The sequence below is a fragment of the Haliotis rufescens genome, unplaced genomic scaffold, assembly GCF_023055435.1.
Source record: "Haliotis rufescens isolate VD_foot unplaced genomic scaffold, xgHalRufe1.0.p SCAF_16, whole genome shotgun sequence".
Taxonomy (NCBI): Eukaryota; Metazoa; Mollusca; class Gastropoda; order Lepetellida; family Haliotidae; genus Haliotis; species Haliotis rufescens.
In genome coordinates, this window is record NW_025963846.1 from 14294504 (window position 1) to 14317472 (window position 22969).

A 22969-nucleotide genomic window follows, 5' to 3' on the forward strand; every position below is an offset into this window, starting at 1 on the left:
CTAATTGAGTTGTTTGAATATTTATATATTTTGTATATCAATTGCATTTATTTAAAATCTGAGATCGAAAAAAACAGGGTTTTTTCATTTCCGTGAGTACTTTATACCTTCATTTTGCGCCCGGTTCGAATGATACAAGGCTTAAAAAGACGCCCAATCAAATATCCCTTTTTGGCTCACCTGACACGAAAGTCAAGACATCTCATGTCATGGCCTGCTTGTCCGGCATAGGAACCTGCGTCTTAAACATCGGCTTCATAAATATTGGGCCGGAGGAGCTCAAATTTACCTTGCTTATTTCCAGCAATGATGACACCTGAATGTGTTGTAAAGGTTCAAATCCGATTTTCAATATGGCAGCCATATGGAAAAGGCTATGTTTTGTTTGTTTGTTTATTGTTTAACGCCGCTCTCGGCAATATTGCAGCTATATGACGGCGGTCTGTAAATATTCGAGTTTGGTTCAGACAATCCACTGATTGACATCATGAGCATCGATCCACGCAATTGGGATACGATGACATGCATCAACCAAGTCAGCGAGTCTGACCACCCGGTCACGTTAGTAGCCTTTTACGGCAAGCATGGGTTGGCATGCACCGGATCGTCACGGATCTGGTATTTGAGCAGTGAGTATTGAGGCTCCACAGACATGTGTAGTCTGTTTTTTTCGCGATAATTTATATTTTGAACTTTATTTGACCAGTGCAATTTGACCATGTCCTTAATTCTCTCAAAATGCATTTCGTCGCACTGTAAACATCATCACATCAGAAACCACTGGACTAATAAAACACATGCTGGTAGTCCTCAAATAATTTTGATGTGAAAACAAATTTTATTTTAAGCAGTGAACGAAGTTAAAGTGATGGATAGGTCCAGTGTGTGAAGTGGCACGGGTGGCCTAGTCGTCTTAGGCGCCACGATTTGCCGTGCAGAGTTACGTCCCTTGGACACGCCAGAAACCTACGGATGGGTTCGAATCCCGGTTCGCCCCGATTATGTATCTAGGTTTGGCAGCACCATGCCCGTACTCGTGGGTTTCACCAAAGTGGTAAACGTCTGAGACCTGCATCACTTCGGGCTTTCCTCCCACATTAAGCTGACACCAGTGATATGGAATACTGTTAAGAGCAGCATGAGACCCAACTCACTCACTCACTCACTCTAGTGCATAGTACATGACACTTTTTATGTACAACTTCTTTTATTATTCTTTTAGATCCAGTGTATTTATAATAAAAGCACGGAGAAACAAGGCACTGGAAAATCCAAGTTGTTCTGTTCCTAAATAGATTATATATTTTTCAATTATGTGGGGGAAAATTCATTAAAAAAATCCAAACTCAAATTGATTCTAAATCTGTTTATTTCACACTTTAAAATGTTTATAAAGTCACTTTACAGGAAATATAAGAAAATGCTTTTACAACCAGAAGCTAAATGTACAGCAACACAACACACCCACACATTTAGCTAGCAGGGATGACCAGGTACTTGAGAGTTGTCTCCCTCTTCACTTGTATTCCAACTAACACCCTTTGGACAAGTTGTTTATTTCATATCTTTTTGCACAATTGTTGATTTCAATAAATATCCCCAAATAGATTGCAAGCATAATGCTGTCGTTTAACAAATGTAAGCTTTACTTATAAAATCCTACAAGTCTGAAGGTGCCAATGTACTTCAGAGTATTTAATCAGATCACAATGGGGAAAACAGCCTGGTCTTGTCTGGTTGTCTGTTCACAATTATAAGTCTGCATTCACATTCACTTTGATGTCCTGACACTGATATCCACATCTAACATTTAACTGCTGAAGATCAGTGAAAAGTACTGAACACTACAAAAGGTACAATAAAAATCCGAACATATTACATCAACTTAAAGCCTTTACACATATGACTTGTGATGAGAAATGTACCGGAAATAATGGTGATACAAACTCGTCGTGAAACTATGGGTACAACCACCTAGCTATGACAGCCCAAAATGTGACACCAGTAATGGCTTTGGTGATCCATCCTCACTATTCTAGGGAATATTATTTCCTCTCTGCCCAAATAATACCATTGGGGAAGTACAATTCATTACAAGTAAGGGTACAGACATCATAGCACATGAAACCGAAAATGAGTCACATAATGTAACCATTTGGGAATCAGGCCAGAACGTTATGCATGAAGAGTGAACACATGTACTATTAGGCTACCCTACTACTCCCTGACACTATCACAACATGGTGGCTTTATCCCTTGGAGAGAGAGGATGTATAGTGATTCTACGCTACCTGACAACGACAACAGGTGATATGATGGGTGCATGACATAAAGTCAGCTGATACGGGATGAGGGTCTGGATATGTGACATCTAGAAAAGTGATTAATGGATTGGACGCAAAGTGTCCATACAGCTAAAACTTGCTTAAGACAATTGATGGAAAAATTGATGAAAATGACATTACAGTACAAATATGTGTTTTACTGAAACATGATAATCCATTTATTTGATCCCATTTCATGGTTTTAAGAGCTAGGCTACCCACACCTGTAATGATACATTCAAAAATTGTTCAATTAGTATTATAATTGAAATTATACATGCTTTTGGTAAAATGATTAGTGGATAAATATATCAAAGTGTTAAGCTGATGAGATATCATAGCATTTGAACTGTTGATAAATATGTCAAAATGTACAAACAGTCAAGGGAGATAATCGAGTTTTATCTCCACTCAAGGGAGGTAAGTAATCCGAAGCTCAACAACCCTGGACAAAATATGAACTATTATTTCAAATGTAACCACTACATGTGAGAGTACAGCATGCTTCGAAATTCCAGAAAAGATCATATGATAAATGTATGTAATATACAAAGGAGAAAACTATTCTAGTCTCTCATCACAGTCCCACCGATGAGCCAGTCAGTTGCTATGGCAGCAATGACCGAGGTGCCCCAATGTGCCCCCTGCCTGGCTATGTGCCTGACAGCACGCACACACCTTGGGTTTATCACAGTCATGCTAAGCTGAAGTGCACTAATTACTGTCTAAAACAGGTCGGAGAAAGTACCAAGAGCTCTAAATTCTACATCATATTAATTCAACTCAAAATATTTTTCCTTATATATAAATATCAATTTGAAATTTAAAATGTTATTTGACTTTTTCGATTCAGTAAACCTGATCATATTAAATGAAATAAGATACTAAATTGTTGATGTCAAATTGCAAATAACCAAATTAAAATAATAAATAATTATGATTTTTAAAAATTCAGTAACATACATGTTAAATTTCTTCAAAAAGTTACGACATGAAATATAAAATTTGTTGGCTCTTGATAATTTCCTTGCCTGGTGAATAAAAACAATGTGTTTGACCCTGGGTCGAGCCAGATATGGAAGAGTGACTATGTCCTCAGTAAAGAGCTACTTGGTGGTGTTGCCTGTAACGCTCTGGTTACAAACATTGGAGCAGTCATCATGTGATGCTAGGAACCCTGACATTTTGGATGTTGATCTTTTCAGCACTCACTCCATCACATAAAATATATACTAACATACACTGATAATCTTACTGGAGGAACAATCATGATATTTCTACCCCTTTTTAGAATCGGAAGACCATTTTATGAATTAACTGAATTTTTAAGATCATTTTATAACTTTGGATTTGAAAACTAAAATTGATCAAAATGCTTGAAAATAGGAAAGTTTAAATTAGCTTTCTATGTTTTCAATTCAGAATTAAAAGTGTATGTGAATACAGTTACTTTATGAACTCTGAACATGTACCATCTAAGACTAAATATTAATGAAACAAATAAAACTAGCTACACAATGATATACCGACACTACAACACACTGTGTGTCCTATATATACAAGCAAAGTGAAGAGATAAGACCAAGTATGTTACAGCAGTCTGTCTCAGCTTCCAGCATTCGGGGCCCAAGAAACCCATCACATTATCCAGATGGGTAGTCTGTCTTACAGACTCTGATAAAATATATCCAATACAGCCCATGCAAGTCTATAATATTTGGCAAGTCTAGATTACTGCTGAAAATGAAGAGAGTCTCTAAGCTCCTTCTTATCATATTTTGATTAAGATAATTTAACAACTGTCTTTTTTCTGTAAGATATGTTCAATTCAGAGACTAGATGTCAGTCAACCAGATGGGTAACACTGGACCGTACTGGAACACCCACCCAATCAGACGAGTTGGGTGAGGAAGATAATTCTGTTTGGGAATGAGAACACTGCTAATAACAGATATGCTGTTAACATACTTCTTCTCATATGTTGCGGTACTTCTTCTCCCTGCATCCCTCTGTTAACGAGGAATGCACAACAGTAACAGGACATACAATTTGCAAAAAAATAATCCGGAAAACATTTTAAAAAGAAGCGAACACATCATGTGAAAATATTTTTGGAATATGCTGATTTGAATTTCCCATGATTTCTTGATGGTAATTAAATACTTATGGTTCATTTATTAACAGAAATGATTTTTTCAAAATCAATTTAAAAAAAATTTTTTTTGCATATATTAGGAATGAAAATGTTATGACACATTTTCATCTTGGGTATTATTTGTCAGTTAGACTTAGCTTCATCAATATCTTCATAAACATAAATTGAAAAATGTATGCTTTCAGTACATCCTTGGTATATACATGGTGTTAAGAGGGATGGATGGAGAATGTTATGTACATTCCAGCTACCGATGTGTTCTAGCCTACAGTGGCAATCTATACACCTATGCACAAGTTACACAGCAATGTACATATATATATATATATACATAAATATTTTTTTCAGGCACAAAAGCCTTAATTTTCATACACCATTTGCCCTATAAAAACGGGGTTATTTTCAGATTGATAAATGCAAAAATATTTCCTGAAAATATGAATATTTATAGAAATGCCATGGTCCTTGATTGATGAGGATGGTACAATACTTCCAGGAAATGGGTCCTTTATGTTTCATGACACTAGTATTATGCAATTTAGAAATGAACAAAAACAAAGTTTGCTGTTTCTTGTTATGAAATACAATACAACTATTATACCACTCAACCTTTGATAAGGATATTCAGATATGTCATTTTATTTAAATATACACGTGACATATGATAATCAGTTTTGTGTGTCATGATAAAAATATCCCTGTCAAAAGTGGAGTAGTATATTAAAAAAAAATTGGTTTTAAACAAATAATATATATGATGTAACATAAAAAAGGGGTTGATGTAACCTTAAATGAAAATTAAATAAGAGATATATTTATTAAAAAAATGATTGTTCTTCACAAAAACATGTCTTAAGAAAACAAGTAAACAACAAATATGCAAGTAAAACAAATTCAAATATACAGGAATGAGATAAATATTTAATATCATACCAAATACCATTGAAAAATCAACTCTTAAAGAGTCTAAAGAAATATACAACAAATTGAAAAGTTTTTTACAACAGTTAAGATTATTGTTTACTGAAAGCTAAAATGGAAACCGAGAATACAAATTAAGGATAAAATGTTAATATTAGTAACAGGAGTAAATATTGAACTTGCAAAATGATGAAATATTATGACTTGCATAACAAGGAAATAACAAGAACCTGTTATTTAAACTAGAATCACTACACAAGAAAATAATGGCACTTGGTTTGAGCTCACAACCTCAACAAGGAGCTACGACTATAAACGTATGAATATCAACAAGTAATTACGACTATAAACAAAGAATATCAACAAGTAATTACGACTATAAACGTATGAATATCAACAAGTAATTACGACTATTAACAAAGAATATCAACTAAGATATTCAGGGAAAACAGTCATAAACTATCTGTATATAACACTTAAGGTAAAATATGTTTTAAAATACCAACATATATATATCAATTTGAAACTCTAACAATTGTAATGATATTGTCAACTCTTAATCTTTCAACCATTTCTCTCCATTGTTTTCATCTGTATTGTAAGTAAGTAAGCATGTAGACATGCTACGATTTGACTTTACAGTGCATACATCTTCACACATGTGTGCCAGTACCTGTACCTGTAACGTGATATGCTTATGATACTTATCATACTGCAATACCTACTGATACCTGAAATTAATTTTTACAATTGATGTTGGGTGAAACCTCTTTTTGAGTAAAAGTTAAATGCTTTGAACATGACGGATGTTCAGTGGATGATGTTACACGGCTGGAGGTTCTAGCGAGACATGAAGAATTATGATGTTCAGTTGGTGATGTTAGAGCTGATGTTGATGTTCAGTTGGTGATGTTAAAGCTGATGTTCAGTTGGTGATGTTAAAGGTGATGTTGATGTTCAGTTGGTGATGTTAAAGCTGATGTTGAGGTTTCAACAACAAAATTAAGGTGATGTTTAAGAGAGCTGATGTTGATGTTTAGCAGGTGATGTTAAGCTAATGGTGATGTTAAATCAGTTCCTGAGCCGATGTTCAGTAGGAGAACTCCATGAGCAGCAAGTATCTGATGCGGTTCTGACTCTCCTTGTAGATGAGGTATTCACTTTGGGAAAAACTACTCCCAGCAAACTTGGACTGGTGCGTGGGCTTGCCTTGTGGGACGGTCACCGTGGCGCCATCAATGGTCAGGGTAGTGTCCAGCTTGGGGTCTGAAACAGACAAGGGGGTCTGTGTCATTTTCTGAATAAGTAACAGCAGCACCAATTACAGAACATGAGGCCAATAGCTGAGAACTTGTTGTGTTTGTTTGTTCGTTGTTTAACTATACAACAGAGGTCTGTAAATAATTAAGTCTGGACCAGACAATTCAGTGACTGACATCATGAGTACTGATTCTATGCAAGTCGACCAGCCTGACCACCGAATCCCGTTATAGTCACCATTTATGACAAACATCGGTTGCTGAAGATCAAATCTAAAACGGAGTTTCAAGTCTTCATATGAGGGGAGAACCATTATCTGAGAATACGGGTTATGCAGCGGCAAGGTCTAAGACAACCCAAACAGCCGTGCAGAGTGGCTTCCCTTATGAGTGCCAGGTTCCTATTATTGTTTTACAAATCCCAGATATGCCCTGATTAAAATCCTCTTTGTGAGAACCGTACCCTAGCTCATTGGTTTTATGCACATTTTGAGTGGTAAATGTCTGAGGCCTGCATGACTGGGATTCCTCTTACATTAAGCCTACACACCATGATATATACTCTTCACTGATGTGAAGAACTCCATTGTCGCAGACCACAGTGGGGATTCCGGGATTCTGCTCCCTAGCAACCGATACTGGTCATACGAGATGACCTCATGGATCGGGTGGTCAGGTGCGGTGACTTGGTTGTTTACGGGTCATCATACCACAGCAGATCTTTGCTTATAATATCAATCACTGGATTGTCTAGTCCAGACTTGATTATTTACAGACTGCCATCTTACAGCTGAATATTGCTGACTGCATCATCAAATGAACACACAGACTGACATACTGGTTATTAACCAGGAGTCACATTGATCATTGATCTCATGGGACAGACCACTCACCTGGTTCGGTCCGCCCCTTGGCCACAATGGAGTCAAATCCTTTTGGGGCCGTAACAAGGCTGCAGTCGTCTCGGTCGATGTGCTTCTCCTTGCCGAGGGCGACTTCATTCAGGAACATGATGCCGGTCTTGCCATTGGTGCCGACTGGGGAAAAGAAGCAGATTGGCAATATATAGTACTGATACTTAAATGACATCCCCATTTGTAAACAACAGGGTAGTATGGTAACGTCAACACATGACATCACATATAAATGAAGAGTGAGTGAGTGAGGTGAGAGTGAGTGAGTGAGTGAGTGAGTGAGTGAGTGAGTGAGTGAGTGAGTGAGTTGGGTTTAACACCACTTTTAACAGTATTCCAGTTATATCGCGGAGTGTCAGCTTCAGGTGGGAGGAAAGCCTGAAGTGATGCAGGTCTCCGACGTTTAGCACTTCAGTGAAACCCACGAGCACGGGTATGGTGCTGACAAACCTAGAAACATAATAGGACCGAACCGGGATTCGAACCCACAATCATAGAGAGAGGGCATCAGGACTGCCTCTGTGATCTAGTGGCTAGACAGTACATAGTTTGAACCCTGGCCATGTCATACCAAAACACATGAAAGATGGTACTCATTATTACTCTTCCTGACACCCGGCTGTTTTGGTATGAGTCAGCATACTGTTTCTAAGTAGGGTATTCATGTTGAACTGCAGCATGGTATCACAGTGGGCCAGCACCATAAAACTGTCAATAGTCTGTACTAGTACACACACACATGCACACGCACACAGAGACACACACACACACACATGCATGCATGTCACTATATAAGAACATAATCCTAAACACCATTTCATCTGGCCTCTCACGCATCAGAGTTGACGATACACCTGTGTAATCCTTGCCTCCTGACACTACTCACCGTAGCCAGCAGACTTCCCGTTTTCGGAGGCGAAGTAGATGCCCCTCCCTACTCTGCCACCACTGTGTGGCATGATACGCAGACCGCTCTTCAAGATGGCTGCAACGACGGCCACATTGGTTCCATGCCAAAGCAGCTTCCTGTTGTCAAGTTTGTTATGAACTGCGAACCGAGAATCCTGTAAAGCAAGCAACCCAAATAACTTTATACTTTATTCCGACATCTTTCACAGCTACAGTAAGCTAACTGAGCACTGAAAATTTCATATTGGGCCCCGTTCCACAATGCGATCTTAGCGCTAAGACTGTCGTAAGTCTATGTTAAAGTATGGGAGTTACGATCGTCTTACGGCTACGATCACTTTGTGGAACGGGACCAAGATATATACTACTCAAAATCAGTTAAGGATCACCTGATTCTTTCATATTACAAAAGTTAATCTGTCGGGCTTTGAAGGAATCGGGTGGTCCCAAACTTTTTTTGAGTACTATTCCTACCTATCTATTTTCATCTGTTAGTTAAACTTTGTAGAGGTCCACTGCATGAGCATGGGAGTCCAAGGATGATGGGATGTGGTATGCAATATTACTTCTAGTTCCAGTTAAGCTTACCGTATTCGACGTAATAAGCGCCCAGGGCGCTCTCAAAATTAGAAATAGGGGGATCCTATTAGAATACTATTTTGGTGAAAAAAAACAGTCGAAAGATAAATTTCGTGGTTTGTACTGACAGCCTGAAATGTTTATATACGAGAGATACATTTTTTTTCGGAATTTAATTGCCCATAATTAAGGGTGCATATAACAAACGAGTGCGTATTATATGCGAATAAATAAGTGTTGTGTACATTGATCAATCAGAAGGGGTGCTAATTGGGATTGTTCACTAGCCAATATATTAGCAAATATCGCTGTGGGTGCTTATTAGAGCGGGGCGCTTATTACGTCGAATACGGTATATGTTTTCATATGCTTGCACATGTTTAGTCGTTTATCAAAGATGGGGATTCCAAAGTTAAGATTGTAGAAAACCACCCACTGACACTTTTACTTGGAGTGTATTTCCTATGGGGCTGGGACGGGTAAATCAGGTACTCGGGTCCGGTGGGTACTGAGTAGGACCCGGGTACCCACAGGACTACCTGGACCCGTGGTTAGTCACCTGATATATTGTTTAATGACAAAAATTATCACTTATGTTCCCATATCTTTCTGACAATGCTCCCATTCCTTCTGACTTTTATATGTTTGAATAAAAATAAAACTTCATGCAGTAAACTATAGTGTATGCATGACCAGATCGCTTTACACATGTATCTAAAAACATTTTGCCAGGGCTGCGGTCAAACCTTTCCCAATCGGACAGTTTGTACCTATCTCTTGAGACCTACAGCAGGTACCCGGGTAGGGTCGAGTAATAGGGGGTTGGGTACTAGGGGGGTAAATTTGGACTCGTCCCAGCCCTAATTTCCTACAAACCTACCATTTTGAGTTGTTAAAATGATTTAAACAGACAAACATCTCTGCATCACCTACCATTTGGTTTTCCGCAATAAAATATGTTTAAATCAAATCACCTACTTGAAATGTAATGTATTTTCCTTCATTCTCAGGATGTATGCATATAGGACATAATATTTTGTGTCCGTCAAAGTCCAAAATACTGACCTCGCCATCCCTATTGACCTTCCAGATGTGCTGAATCTTGACCTTCCTGTAGCCTTCAGTGGAATCCTTGTACTTGTTGAGAACCTACAACAGTGAGCGAGTGAAGAGAGGGCTCGGATGTTGTTTGGAGACTAGACATATGAGCAAAACGATATATTGTTAAAAAAATAAAACTATGAGTTGAAATATTTTCTTTACAAAAAACGCCTTGCAACAATGTATTTGGGACTGTAGGTATGTGGCAGACAATTTAAAAAAATTTCAACAATTCGAAATGTAGTAATTTTTTGAAAACAATTTCTGTTGCAATTTATTTTTGTCAATAAAATCACAGCTCTCCCCCCCACCCCACCCCCCACCTCCCAAGAATATCAAACAGAGGTCCATAATAGCAATTTATTTGAAGGGTCGTGTACCAACAACGCAATTTCAACAAAAACATAAATTATTTTTTTCTCGAAATTTACTTTTTCATTCTGTTAAACCCCACTGACTACTGGCCTGTGTTTTCTAACCATACTGTTCTCTCTTCCTACATTCAACACGGGCTACAGGAGAACTCCTTCTCACCTTGAATTCCTCAGACTTAGGATCAACAACTTCAAGGCCACACTTGAGAAGGTGATAGTTGACATCAATGGGGTTGGGGATAGCTGCATCCTTTGACTGAAAAAAACAATACATAGATAACCATTTAAAATCTCTTCATGCACTGTCATCAACAAGTAAAGATTTAAAATCATAACATGGGTTATATTACTAGCAGAGTGATAGAAGGCAAATTAATTCCATTGTCAGCTTTATTATTATTTTTCATTTTTGTTTAACGCTCACTCAGCAATATTCCAGCTATATGATGGTGGTCTGTAAATAATCAAATCTGAACCAGCCAAATCAGTGATTGACATCATGAGTATTGATCTACACAACTGAGATACGATGACTTAAATCAGTGGGACTGACCACCCCAGCCTGTTAGTCACCTCTTACAACAAGCATGGGTTGCTGAAAAACAATTCTAATCTTCATGGGGGCTGTTAACAATGTCAGTTAACTCTCAGTTGGTTGATTACCAGTCTCACATGTCATGGGCCTTGGCCTATAGTTGTGATGAATTCTTCATAGATACTGTCCATACTCAGATGCCACATTGGCCAAAGCATGCCCAAATGAAAAAATTGCATCTTACTACAATATGTGGTATCAAGGTCATTCTGCCCTTGGAACTCAATTGGATAAAACCAGTATCCCATCAGCAAAATGCAAACGAAGCAAGAAGAAAATCATTGAGAGATGACTTACAGCTGCGATAGCCTTGTCCTTGTCTTTCTGTAGGCTTTGAGCCAGCTCGATATCTCCCAGCACCTGAAACCCACATGTTGCCAAACATTAACAGCACCACATCCACCTTCTTCCAGGACCTGAGGAGGTCAAGGTCATGCAAGTCAGTTGCTATAGTTACTCAAGACTTTTCTAAGATCACATGTTTTCACAATTAGAATAGGAGACACATTTCATCCTAGTTAGTTATAGTACAATACATTATTCAAGATGAGGATGGGAACAAAATATTACATTGTTGGACAATGATTCATATGTTGTGACAAATTTATATCACTTATATTACAAAGATGCCATCATAATTTTACAATGAAACGAAAGTACCATGCTCCAAAAAGTTTGTCACCAATTATTGTTACTGTCTCTAAACAACAAGTACTTTACAAAAAGTCAATTCCTTAACGCCCATCGCTCCCCAGAAAGATATTGTGGATTATTTAGCAACTTATTAACCAAAGAAACAGAAGACTGAACATACCGACAACATGTCCATTTTCTTCTGGAGAGTCTCTGAGTCGGCAATAGATGGGGGAATCTTGCGACCGAAGTCATGCGGAATCACTGTGTAGAACCTGGACGACAGCTCCCTAAGTTTGGCCGCTGCAGGCTTGCTCTTCTTCAGTTCATCTTCGATCTCCTCCAACACCTCGAAGCCTTTAGCTATCTGGGTCTTGCTCAGCTTCCCCAGCGGCATCTTCTTCACATCGATGTCAAAGCTCTTCATGGCGTCTTTGAACATGTCAAGATCGAAGATCAGATTGACCAGTTTCTGTGTGGTGGTATCTAGAGTGCTGTCTGCTACTTTTCTTCCCTTTGTGTCAACCATGGCAGGCTGGAACATAGAATCATGGGTAACACAGAAGTCAAACATGTCATTTCCAGTAAGCCTAGTACATAATTATAAAACAAATATTCCCCACAGAACAGACTGTATAATGACTTTTTCTCACAGAACCAATATATAGACAAATATTCCCCACAGAACCAAGTATGTGTATAGACAATTATTCCCCACAGAACCAACTACATATATAGACAAATATTCCCCACAGAACCAACTACATATATAGACAGGTATGTGTATAGCCAAATATTCCCCACAGAACTAACTACACGTATAGACAAATATTCCCCACAGAACTAACTACATATATAGACAAATATTCCCCACAGAACCAACTACATATATAGACAGGTATGTGTATAGCCAAATATTCCCCACAGAACCAACTACATATATAGACAAATATTCCCCACAGAACCAACTACATATATAGACAGGTATGTGTATAGCCAAATATTCCCCACAGAACTAACTACACGTATAGACAAATATTCCCCACAGAACTAACTACATATATAGACAAATATTCCCCACAGAACCAACTACATATATAGACAGGTATGTGTATAGCCAAATATTCCCCACAGAACTAACTACATATATAGACAAATATTCCCCACAGAACTAACTACATATATAGCCAAATATTCCCCACAGAACTAACTACATATATAGACAAATATTCCCCACAGAACTAACTACATGAAAAGACAAATATTCCCCACAGAACTAACTACATGAAAAGACAAATATTCCCCCCCGAGAGCCTGTGGGTTCTCTTGTCTTGTCCCAGTATCCCATGCTTGTCATTAAGTCTACCAAAATGAGCATCAGTGGTCACACAGTATATAACATTGTTGTGTGGCATCGTCATCATGCTCGCTGAGGGCATGTATTACTGTTGGTTTGCCTGACACATGCTAGTTTGATGTAACTGGAATATTGCTGTCTGTAGAGCGTAGAATCTCACTCACTCACTCACTCACCCATACCCACATGTTGTAAGTTAAACCCAAATGGAGGTTATGTTGCCTCGTGCAGCAGTTCTCACATCTCAGAGTTGTGTCCCTTTAGGTGGCCTGTCTGGCGGACTTGGTGGATGCATGTCATAGATATCAATTGCGTAAATTGATGCTCATGATGTCAATCACTGGATTGTCTGGTCCACAATATAGCAGGACTATTACTGAATGCGGCGTAAAACATTAAACATACATCACACCTAATTTTCCTAAGAAAGCCACCATCAACTGAGTATGAATGCCCACTACTCTGTTGGTACAACATCGTCTACATGAACTACTTACAGCATCCACTTCGTCCTCCTCATCATCATTGGCCATCTCGATGAGCGTGTACTTTCCTGGCACGGGGTTGAAGCTGCCACGGTTGGCCCATTTATTCTTGGTTTTGTCCTGAAACTTCTTCTCAAAATCTTTTGTTGCTGCAGCCAGCTCCATTGGTCCCTTCAAAGCATTGGCACCAGACTCCCCCTGTAAAATATAACAGGAAACCTGAACTAGCCCAGTTGTTACAGCATTTCTACATCACACCAAAGATAGGTGTTCAATTCCCTACAAGACCATCATGTGCAAAGAGCATTCTTGGTATCCTGGACATCATATTGCTAAAATTCTTTTTTCAGTTTATTTGTTTATGGAACTTACTTTTTAAAAATTCTGGTTGGTAGGGGGGAACAAAATATAATAAAATTCATTTCAATTTTGTTTTGTTCTTCGAAAGGTTATCATGATACATTCATAATGTGTGTCAGCTCAAACGTCTCACCATTTAACCCATTGTAACCTTATTGACTTCAAAATGTTTTTATGGTGAACTTGAACGTTTTCAGTCAGCCAAATAAAAATATGGTGCTTTTCATTTGTTTTAAGATCGGTTGAATCCACAAACTAATTTTCTTAAAAAGTTTCGCCTAATACTAAAAGTGGCATAAAACCAAATCACTCACTCATAGAAGTTGCAATGATAAGGACACCTCCAGCGTAACACACTTACCACTCTGCCCCACCTGTTCCAGATGTAGTACTTGCCACAATTGCTCAGCACCTGTATCACGTAGTACTTGTTGTTGTTGAAGCCGATGTTCGTCTGGTTCAACATGCAGTCATAATCCCCCTCCACCTGCAGACAACACTTACATGTAGCATCAACTACAACCTTGGCGCCATGTATAGGGAGTCATCTGGAACCCCAGAGACCATATACTGATAAAAACTAACCGCCAAAAGAAACGCGAATACCATACATGTTGGCTAATTTTGTTTTGTTTATTTGTTGCTTAACGCCGCACTCAGCAATATTCCAGCTGTATTATGATGGTCTGTAAATAATCGAGTCTGGACCAGACAATCCAGTGACTGACATAATGAGCATCGATCCATGGAATTGGAATACAATGACATACATCAACCAAGTCAGCGAGCCTGACCACGTGATCCTGTTAGTCGCCTTTTACGACATGCATAGTCGCCTTTTACAGCAAGCATGTTACTGAAGACCTGTTCTACCACAGATATTCACGGGTCAGTTGTGAGTACTGAGGCTCCACAGACATGGTCAGGTTTTTTTGCTATAATTTATACTTTGACCTTTATTTGACATGTGCAATTTGACCATGCACCTTAATTCTCTCCAAATGCATTTCCCCGCACTGTAAACATCATCACATCAGAAACCACTGGACTAATAAAACCAACACTTCACGTTTGTTCAATGACATGCATAGACCAAGCAATCTTGTTATTCGCCTCTTATAACAGTTTGATGAAGATCAGAAGAAACCTGGATCTTCACAGGGGATATTCCCATCTTGTCTGCTTACGTCATAGGAGGCACTCCCTGGGATGAAGCTGTCAGGCTTGTGGGATTTCTTCTTGCCCGCATCTGCAGCCTTCAGCGTCTTGATGGTGTCCTTCAGCGTAGGCGTCTCTTCCTCTTCCTCCACCTCCACCTCCACCTTGGCCTTCTTGCCTCCAGCTTTGCCCTTTGCCTTCCCGCCCTTTCTCTTTGGAGGCATGTTGATGATGTCCTGTTATCTGTAAACCAAACTCAGGCATTGTGACATGGTCTTGTACGGTCCTTGAAGCAGGGTTGGCCTTCTGTGAGGGTAGTGTTGTATGAGGGTAGTGTTGTGTCAGGGTAGCATTGTGTGAGGGTAGTGTTGTGTGAGATAGAATTTTGTGAGGGGAGTGTTGTGTGAGATAGCATTGTGTGAGAGTAGTGTTGTGTGAGGGTTCTCAGGGTAGTGTTGTGTAAAGGTAGTGTTGTGTGAGATAGCATTGTGTGAGGGTAGTGTTGTGTGAGGGTTCTCAGGGTAGTGTTGTGTGAGGGTTCTCAGGGTAGTGTTGTGTGAGGGTAGTGTTGTGTGAAATAGCATTGTGTGAAGGTAGTGTTGTGTGAGATAGCATTGTGTGAGGGTAGTGTTGTGTGAGGGTTCTCAGGGTAGTGTTGTGTGAGGGTAGTGTTGTGTGAAATAGCATTGTGTTAGGGTAGTGTTGTGTGAAGGTTCTCAGGGTAGTGTTGTGTGAGGGTAGTGTTGTGTGAAATAGCATTGTGTGAGGGTAGTGTTGTGTGAAGGTTCTCAGGGTAGTGTTTTGTGAGGGTAGTGTTATGTGAAATAGCATTGTGAGAGGGAAGTGTTGTGTGAAGGTTCTCAGGGCAGTGTTTTGTGAGGGTAGTGTTATGTGAAATAGTATTGTGTGAGGGTAGTGTTGTGTGAGGGTAGTGTTGTGTGAGATAGCATTGTGTGAGGGTAGTGTTGTGTGAGATAGCATTGTGAGGGTAGTGTTGTGTGAGGGTAGTGTTGTGTGAGGGTAGTGTTGTGTGAGATTGCATTGTGTGAGGGTAGTGTTGTGTGAAATAACATTGTGAGGGTAGTGTTGTGTGAAGGTTCTCAGGGTAGTGTTCTGTGAGGGTAGTGTTATGTGAAATAGCATTGTGTTAGGGTAGTGTTGTGTGAAGGTTCTCAGGGTAGTGTTGTGTGAGGGTAGTGTTGTGTGAGATAGCATTGTGTGAGGGTAGTGATGTGTGTGGGTAGTGTTGTGTAAGATAGCATTGTGTGAGGGTAGGATTGTGTGAGGGTAGCATTGTGTGAGATAGCATTGTGTGAGGGTAGTGTTGTGTGAGGGTAGTGTTGTGTAAGATAGCATTGTGTGAGGGTAGTGTTGTGTGAGATAGCATTGTGTGAGATAGCATTGTGTGAGGGTAGTGTTGTGTGAAATAGGATTGTGTGAGGGTAGTATTGTGTAAGATAGCATTGTGTGAGGGTAGCATTGTGTGAGGGTAGTTTTGTGTGAGATAGCATTGTGTGAGGGTAGTTTTGTGTGAGATAGCATTGTGTGAGGGTAGTGTTTTGTAAGATAGCATTGCGTGAGGGTAGCATTGTGTGAGGGTAGTGTTCGGTGAGATAGCATTTTTGTGAGGGTAGTGTTGTGTAAGATAGCATTGTGTGAGGGTAGTGTTGTGTAAGATAGCATTGTGTGAGGGTAGTGTTGTGTGTGGGTAGTGTTGTATGTGGGTAGTGTTGTGTAAGATAGCATTGTGTGAGGGTAGTGTTGTGTGAGATAGCATTGTGTGAGGGTAGTGTTGTGTGAGATAGCATTGTGTGAGGGTAGTGTTGTGTGAGATAGCATTGTGTGAGGGTAGTGTTGTGTGAGGGTTCTCAGGGTAGCCTTGAGTGAGGATAGTGTTGTGTGTGGTAGTATTGTGTGAGTGTAGTGTTGTGTGTGGCAGTGTTGTGTGAGGGTAGCATTGTCTGAGGGTTACATTGTCTGAGGGTAGCATTGTGTGAGAGTGGTGTTGTGTGAGGGTAGCAGTGTGTGAGGGCTACATTGTCTGAGGGTAGCGTTGTGTGAGGGTAGTGTTGTGTTAGAGTAGGGTTGTGTAAGGGTAGCGTTGTGTCAAATATCCATTTTATTATATTTTGCAAAATGCCATTTCCTTAACATACCAGTCAGACAGGTTAATCCACAATTTGCTTATAAATTAAGCCCCACATTCAAATCCTGTTCTCAGTGACAGAAGTTTCCTATATCAGGACATTTATAGAACCTGCTGGTGATGTTATCAGCTGTGTCTGTGTAACACAAGCACTATCATTATCCTCGACTTCCTTGTCAAGCTGTCAGTTGGTAAGGGACCAGTCATTAATTACAGAAAGGGTGGGGGAGGGGAGGTTTTTCAGAGGGAATCAGGAGAGGGTCACCAAAAAATAAGGGACGGTCATAAAAAAAATAATACATATATTCTGGTAGACTAACACTTAGTCAATGAAAAAATTCCTTTAAATTTTTTTTTTCTTCATATTAAGAAATGGCTAGAATGATGCCCAAACATAGGACTCACTCAAGGGCTCCGGAATATAACAAGATTCTCGTAGAGTTCTATTCTAATTATGTACCTATGCATCGTGGAAGGTCATTAATGTCATATTTATAAATTTTTCAAATGTATGTAGTACATGCATAACACTATTTAACGCTAATCTTGCACATTTATAATTTTTAATCTCTTTTTTTCCATTTCACTAATAAGTTATTGAAGATGATGCATTATTCGAGAATAATTTATGTTTATGAAAAATATGAAAGGATACTCTACACTACAAAGATCATGTTATTTTTCAATGCCTAGAAAATGAATGGCACAAACATGCATGAAACACTGCTTGCATTATCTTCCAACAAAACACACCAGCATTCATTCTGGATAGCAACCCCATGTTTGTATTTGTGTAGCCATGATACCCAGTGCACCGTAACCACCTCATTATAAAGCTGGTGAGCAGTCGTGCAGGACATAGCTGATCTATAATGGGGAAGCACTCAAGGTCACTACTACAAGGTGTGAATACACTGGAGATACACACCTAGACATAGAACCTGTCATAACCTGACCAATCAGGATCTCTCTCAATAGGGGATTAAATATATTTATCAACTAAAGCTGTCATTCACTCTTGTTTCGTACTGTAAATGTGTTATCAAGTTTTGTTTGTTTGTTTGTTGTTTGACACCGCACTCAGCATTATTCCAGCTATATGATGGTGGTCTGTAAATAATCAAGTCTGGACCAGACAATCCACTGATTGACATCATGAACATCGATCCATGCAACTGGGATACGATGACATGCATCAACCAAGTCAGCAAGCCTAACCATCCGATCCCCTTAGTCGATCCTTACGACAAGTATAGTAGGCCACCCCTACCTTTTGAAAACCAAATGTAGTATGTTCTTGGCAGTAAAACTGACTGAGAGAGGATTTTGATACTTTGGACCCCTCCCTTTTAAAAATGCTGGATCTGCCCTTGTGACAAAATAATTATATTTCATATTATTTACAAATAACTTATCAGTTTGGTCCATCATGGAATAAAGAGAAGATCGAAAGTGATGAAGATTATTATCACATAGCTTATGTGATAAATAGTTCCATGTCAATGAAAATATACATATGAGAAAATAGGGAAATCAGGTGTTGTCACAGTCAAGATATGCTTGTTGTAAGAGGCAACTAACGTGATCGGGTGGTCAGGCTCACTGACTTGGTCAATTCATGTCATTGATTCCCAATTGCGTGGATCGATGCTCATGATGTCAATCACTGGATTGTCTGGTCCATCTAAAACAGGGGGACGGTCGGGAAGCCTAGTGGTTTAAGCGTTCGCTCGTCACGCCAAAGACCCGGGTTCGATTCCTGACATGGGTACAATGTGTGAAGCCCATTTCTGGTGTCCCCCGCTGTGATATTGCTGGAATATTGCTTAAAGCGGCATAAAATCATACTCACTCACTCACTCTAAAACAGGTGAGAGTGTAGCAAGGAGCCTCCAGCAGAAGAAATTGTCACCTGAAATTCACTTGTTCAGGTGCTTAGAGCAAGGTTTTCTCCCAAGACCAGGAAGAATTCATGACCACATCGGAGGGTGGCAACCTTAACATGGGTCCTTGTGAGACACAAGTGTTGTTTATATTATGTTTATTTAACTTTGAGATAACATGTAGTACCTGAGTAGTTAATAAATAAAGAATTAGGGTAGGTTTATGGAAGCATTATACATATGGTATTTGAAGGTAAGGAGTGAGTGAGTGAGTGAGTTGGGTTTAACGCCGCTTTTAACAGTATTCCAGTTTTATCGCGGGGTGTCAGCTTAATGTGGGAGGAAAGCCCGAAGTGCAGGTCTTAGACGTCTGTCACTTCGGTGAAACCCACCAGCACGGGTATGGTGCTGACAAACCTAGAAACATAATTGGGACCAACCGGGATTCGAACCCACAATCATAGGTTTCTGGCGTGCCCAAGGGACGTAACTCTGCACAGCGAATCACGGCGCCTTAGACGACTGGGACACCCGTGCCCCCTTGAAGGTAAGGGCTAGATTATGAGCAGAGAATTAATTGTTAAGTAGACAGTAATTACTTCTGTTCTTTACTTCATTTGAGTAGGATAATCATAACTTAAATGTATTCACTGCATGGTTATTGTATGTAAAATAATTATAAATGAATTAAATGCTGCTAGCATCCTCAGTGCATCGAATATTTAACATATAGAGAGGTGTTGAGACCTCTGACAATAACAGTGCATTAAGGGAGCAAGGTGGTGCTGTATTTAACTACTGTTAGTTCAGATCCATGCACATACATCAAGCGCTTGAGTTAATTTTAATTAATCCACCCAACGTCTGTGTTAACGGCTATGTGCTCAGCGTTTGGCATCCAGCTCGTTGAAGAATCAACCGATAACCCATCGATATTCCATGAATCCCATGGAGCTGGCGTTTGTGTGCCGCGGTGTTGAGGGACACCGTGCATAATTATCTCCTTGTTCACGTGCAGATGGAAACATACAAACATGTAGGGTTGCAGGAAATGACCTGATAATTCGAAGTTAAGAGGGTCACATTGATCTGACGGTGACCTGGTGGCCTATTTCTCACCCTGTGGACGTGAACGGGCAAGACGTGTGCATTTCGCGCTTGCGTTATAACGAGGGAATATCACGGAGCTGTAACCCGGCGAGGTAAACCGGCGAGGACAAGCCGAGTCACACGTATAATCTATCCCCTCCAGATAAAACGAGATGTGTATATCCAGGCTATGTTTACTTTGATCCTTTCAATCTGTATCTCAGCATATTAGACAAACACCGACCGTTCTGGGGCCTCATTTACCAGATATCGCTCACACACATTCTTAACAGATGGCCATACAACGCTGGCCACAACAAGTGCCACGCCCACCATTGGGAGGCCCTGTTGAGGTTGGAAGAACGGGTGCCATGACTTGGCTATATAAGTCTTATGCGATGAAATATTGAATAAGAAACAATACGTACATAAACATAAGGATATAGCCAAGGAGTTTTGCACAAGTAACTTTGAAATATATATGTACTATATTAGATCAGCATGTACTAACGGTGCAGTGCGCTTTCGGGAAGAAAATTAATCAATATATTTCTGCAATCTACCACATCTGCAAGTGGTGGCGTTTCTCCACCATTTATTCTATATTACATACTCAATGCGGACTATTACACACAAAACGCATTACCTTATAGTAAGACAACGGTTGTTTGGAGAGATATATCAGCAGGCTGGTAGACAACCGGCAGCTAGAGTCTTAGCTCGGCTCTATCGCTGTATATACCGGCCGGCCCGACATGTCTATACATGCCAGCTCTAAGCCAATCAAATTGGAGGGATCATGCAACGTCACGAGCGGGTTTCTACATGAAGCGAGGTATGTTGCAATACCTGTGTTTTCATTTACTTGCACGTTGCGTGGGAAAAGTGGTTGGGTTCGCGTCGCACTCTATTTCTCAACGTTAATGCATGGCTTATGACATTAACATCGTCCCTTATATGATAATACGCGTCCCAATAATACGCCCAACGATTCATTTAATAAAAGTTCCAATACTTTGTATTCAGTCATCTGAGAGAGGATCTGTTGGTCAAAATGGCCGCTCATGTTGGATATAATCCTTGGATGATACAACACCCTCTCTGCTTGGGGGGCGATGTCCCTTTCTTCTGTTACTCCGTGATAGAATTGGTCTTCAGCAAACCATACTTGTTGTAAAAGGCGACTATACTTGTCGTAAGAGGCGACTAACGGGATCGGGTGGTCAGGCTCGCTGACTTGGTTGATGCATGTCATCGTATCCCAATTGCGTGGATCGATGTTCATGATGTCAATCACTAGATTGTCCGTATCAAGTGACGAAACATTTCAATGTAGACCCCGAAGTTATGTGGCGGACACTGACCTCGAATATTGACTCGTCATATGATCAGTATTGACCTGTCACTTGATGAATATTGACCAGAAACCAAGATAGCGTCTGGTACGCACATTTTACGGTTCAGCTAAGTTACTGTACTGAAACAGAGGACGGTTTAAAGGCTTCATAAACTTTAAAGTGGATTTCGGTTTAACAAAACGAATGATTACTCTTGACGAGGTAAATATCCGAAAACAAGGACCCTCGGACCCGACCCCTTCGGCGGTCTGACCACATCAGGGGTCGGGTCCTCGGGTAATTATTTGTAGAGTGTAACTCATGACAAGATAGTGTGGATGCATGGTAAACTTCTTGACAATACTTTACCATCGTGACGTCCATACCCGTGCTCATGGGTTTCTCCAAAGTGGTAAACGTCTAAGACATGCATCACTTCGGGCTTTTCCCCACATTAAGCTGACACGCCGGGATATAACTGTAATACTGTTAAAAGCGGCGTTAAACCCAACTCACTCACTCACTCACTCCTCCCACATGAAGCTGACACGCCCTGATGCAACTGCAATACTGTTCAAATCGGCGTTAAACCAACCTCATCCACTAACTATTATATCATGGCATCAGTTACAAACTTATAAATATTACTTAAGATATCAAATAGAAATGAATATTTTAAAAAGTAAATAAAGGGAACCTTTTGCCATGGGCATGTCGTCTAAAAGATGCAGATCCTGTTTTTTTTTGTCATTTTACTTCTTAATAGTACATACACATGTATCGTGAATGAGAACCATTTATAGAACAAAACACCTTTCAGTGTACTACTCAAAAGAAGTTAAAGAACTTCCGATTGTTTTCATATATAGTTAATCTGTCGTGAAATTAACACTTCTCACTGACCTTTTAAAGAAAGGGACAAGGTTTTCTGAAGATGCTAAAATACCAGAAGACAGGAACGCGAAAGGGAATCGACCTTGCAAAAACCAGTACGTCTATATATAAGTTCAAAAGACCCATGAGGATCCGGGTTAGAATAGGTCATCGATCAGCAACCCATGCTTGCCGTATCAGGCGACTATGCTTGTCATTAGAGGTGACTAACGGGATCGGGTGGTCAGGCTCGCTGACTTGGTTGATGCATGTAAATGTATCCCAATTGCGTGGATCGATGCTCACGATGTGAATCACTTGATTGTCTGGTTCAGACTCGATTATTTACAGACCGCCGTCATTTAGCTGGAATATTGCTGAGCGCGGCGTGAAACAACAAACAAACAAATATAATGTCTATAATCAGATCGAGTATGTAATATAAACAAAAATCAACAAGACACGTCAAATCAAATTTTCAAAAGAAACAATCTAGCCATGAATGATTAACCCCAAA

General features: G+C 39.8%; 1 protein-coding gene across 1 annotated transcript; it reads right to left on the bottom strand.

Moving 5' to 3' along the window:
- Positions 1–1351: 1351 nt before the first annotated feature.
- LOC124136286 (protein mono-ADP-ribosyltransferase PARP3-like) lies at positions 1352–21010 on the bottom strand. Its single transcript, XM_046502169.2, has 11 exons — positions 20889–21010; positions 15154–15367; positions 14328–14453; positions 13619–13804; positions 11946–12299; positions 11429–11491; positions 10697–10792; positions 10127–10210; positions 8460–8637; positions 7553–7696; positions 1352–6666 (listed from the first exon to the last, which is right to left on the bottom strand). The coding sequence occupies exons 2-11, from the start codon at positions 15346–15348 to the stop codon at positions 6491–6493; spliced, it is 1602 nt and encodes a 533-aa protein (XP_046358125.2). The 5' UTR covers positions 15349–15367; positions 20889–21010; the 3' UTR covers positions 1352–6490.
- Between the last annotated feature and the right edge of the window lie 1959 nt (positions 21011–22969).

What these genes read in the sequence shown, in the direction of transcription:
- LOC124136286 (XM_046502169.2), bottom strand. Translation starts at nt 15,348, where the DNA reads ATGCCTCCAAAGAGAAAGGGCGGGAAGGCAAAGGGCAAAGCTGGAGGC. An exon ending in CAGGGAGTGCCTCCTATGAC is followed by an intron (nt 14,454 to 15,153) that starts GTAAGCAGACAA and finishes TGTTGTCTGCAG; the next exon opens with GTGGAGGGGGATTATGACTG. An exon ending in AGGTCAATAGGGATGGCGAG is followed by an intron (nt 8,638 to 10,126) that starts GTCAGTATTTTG and finishes CTTGCTTTACAG; the next exon opens with GATTCTCGGTTCGCAGTTCA.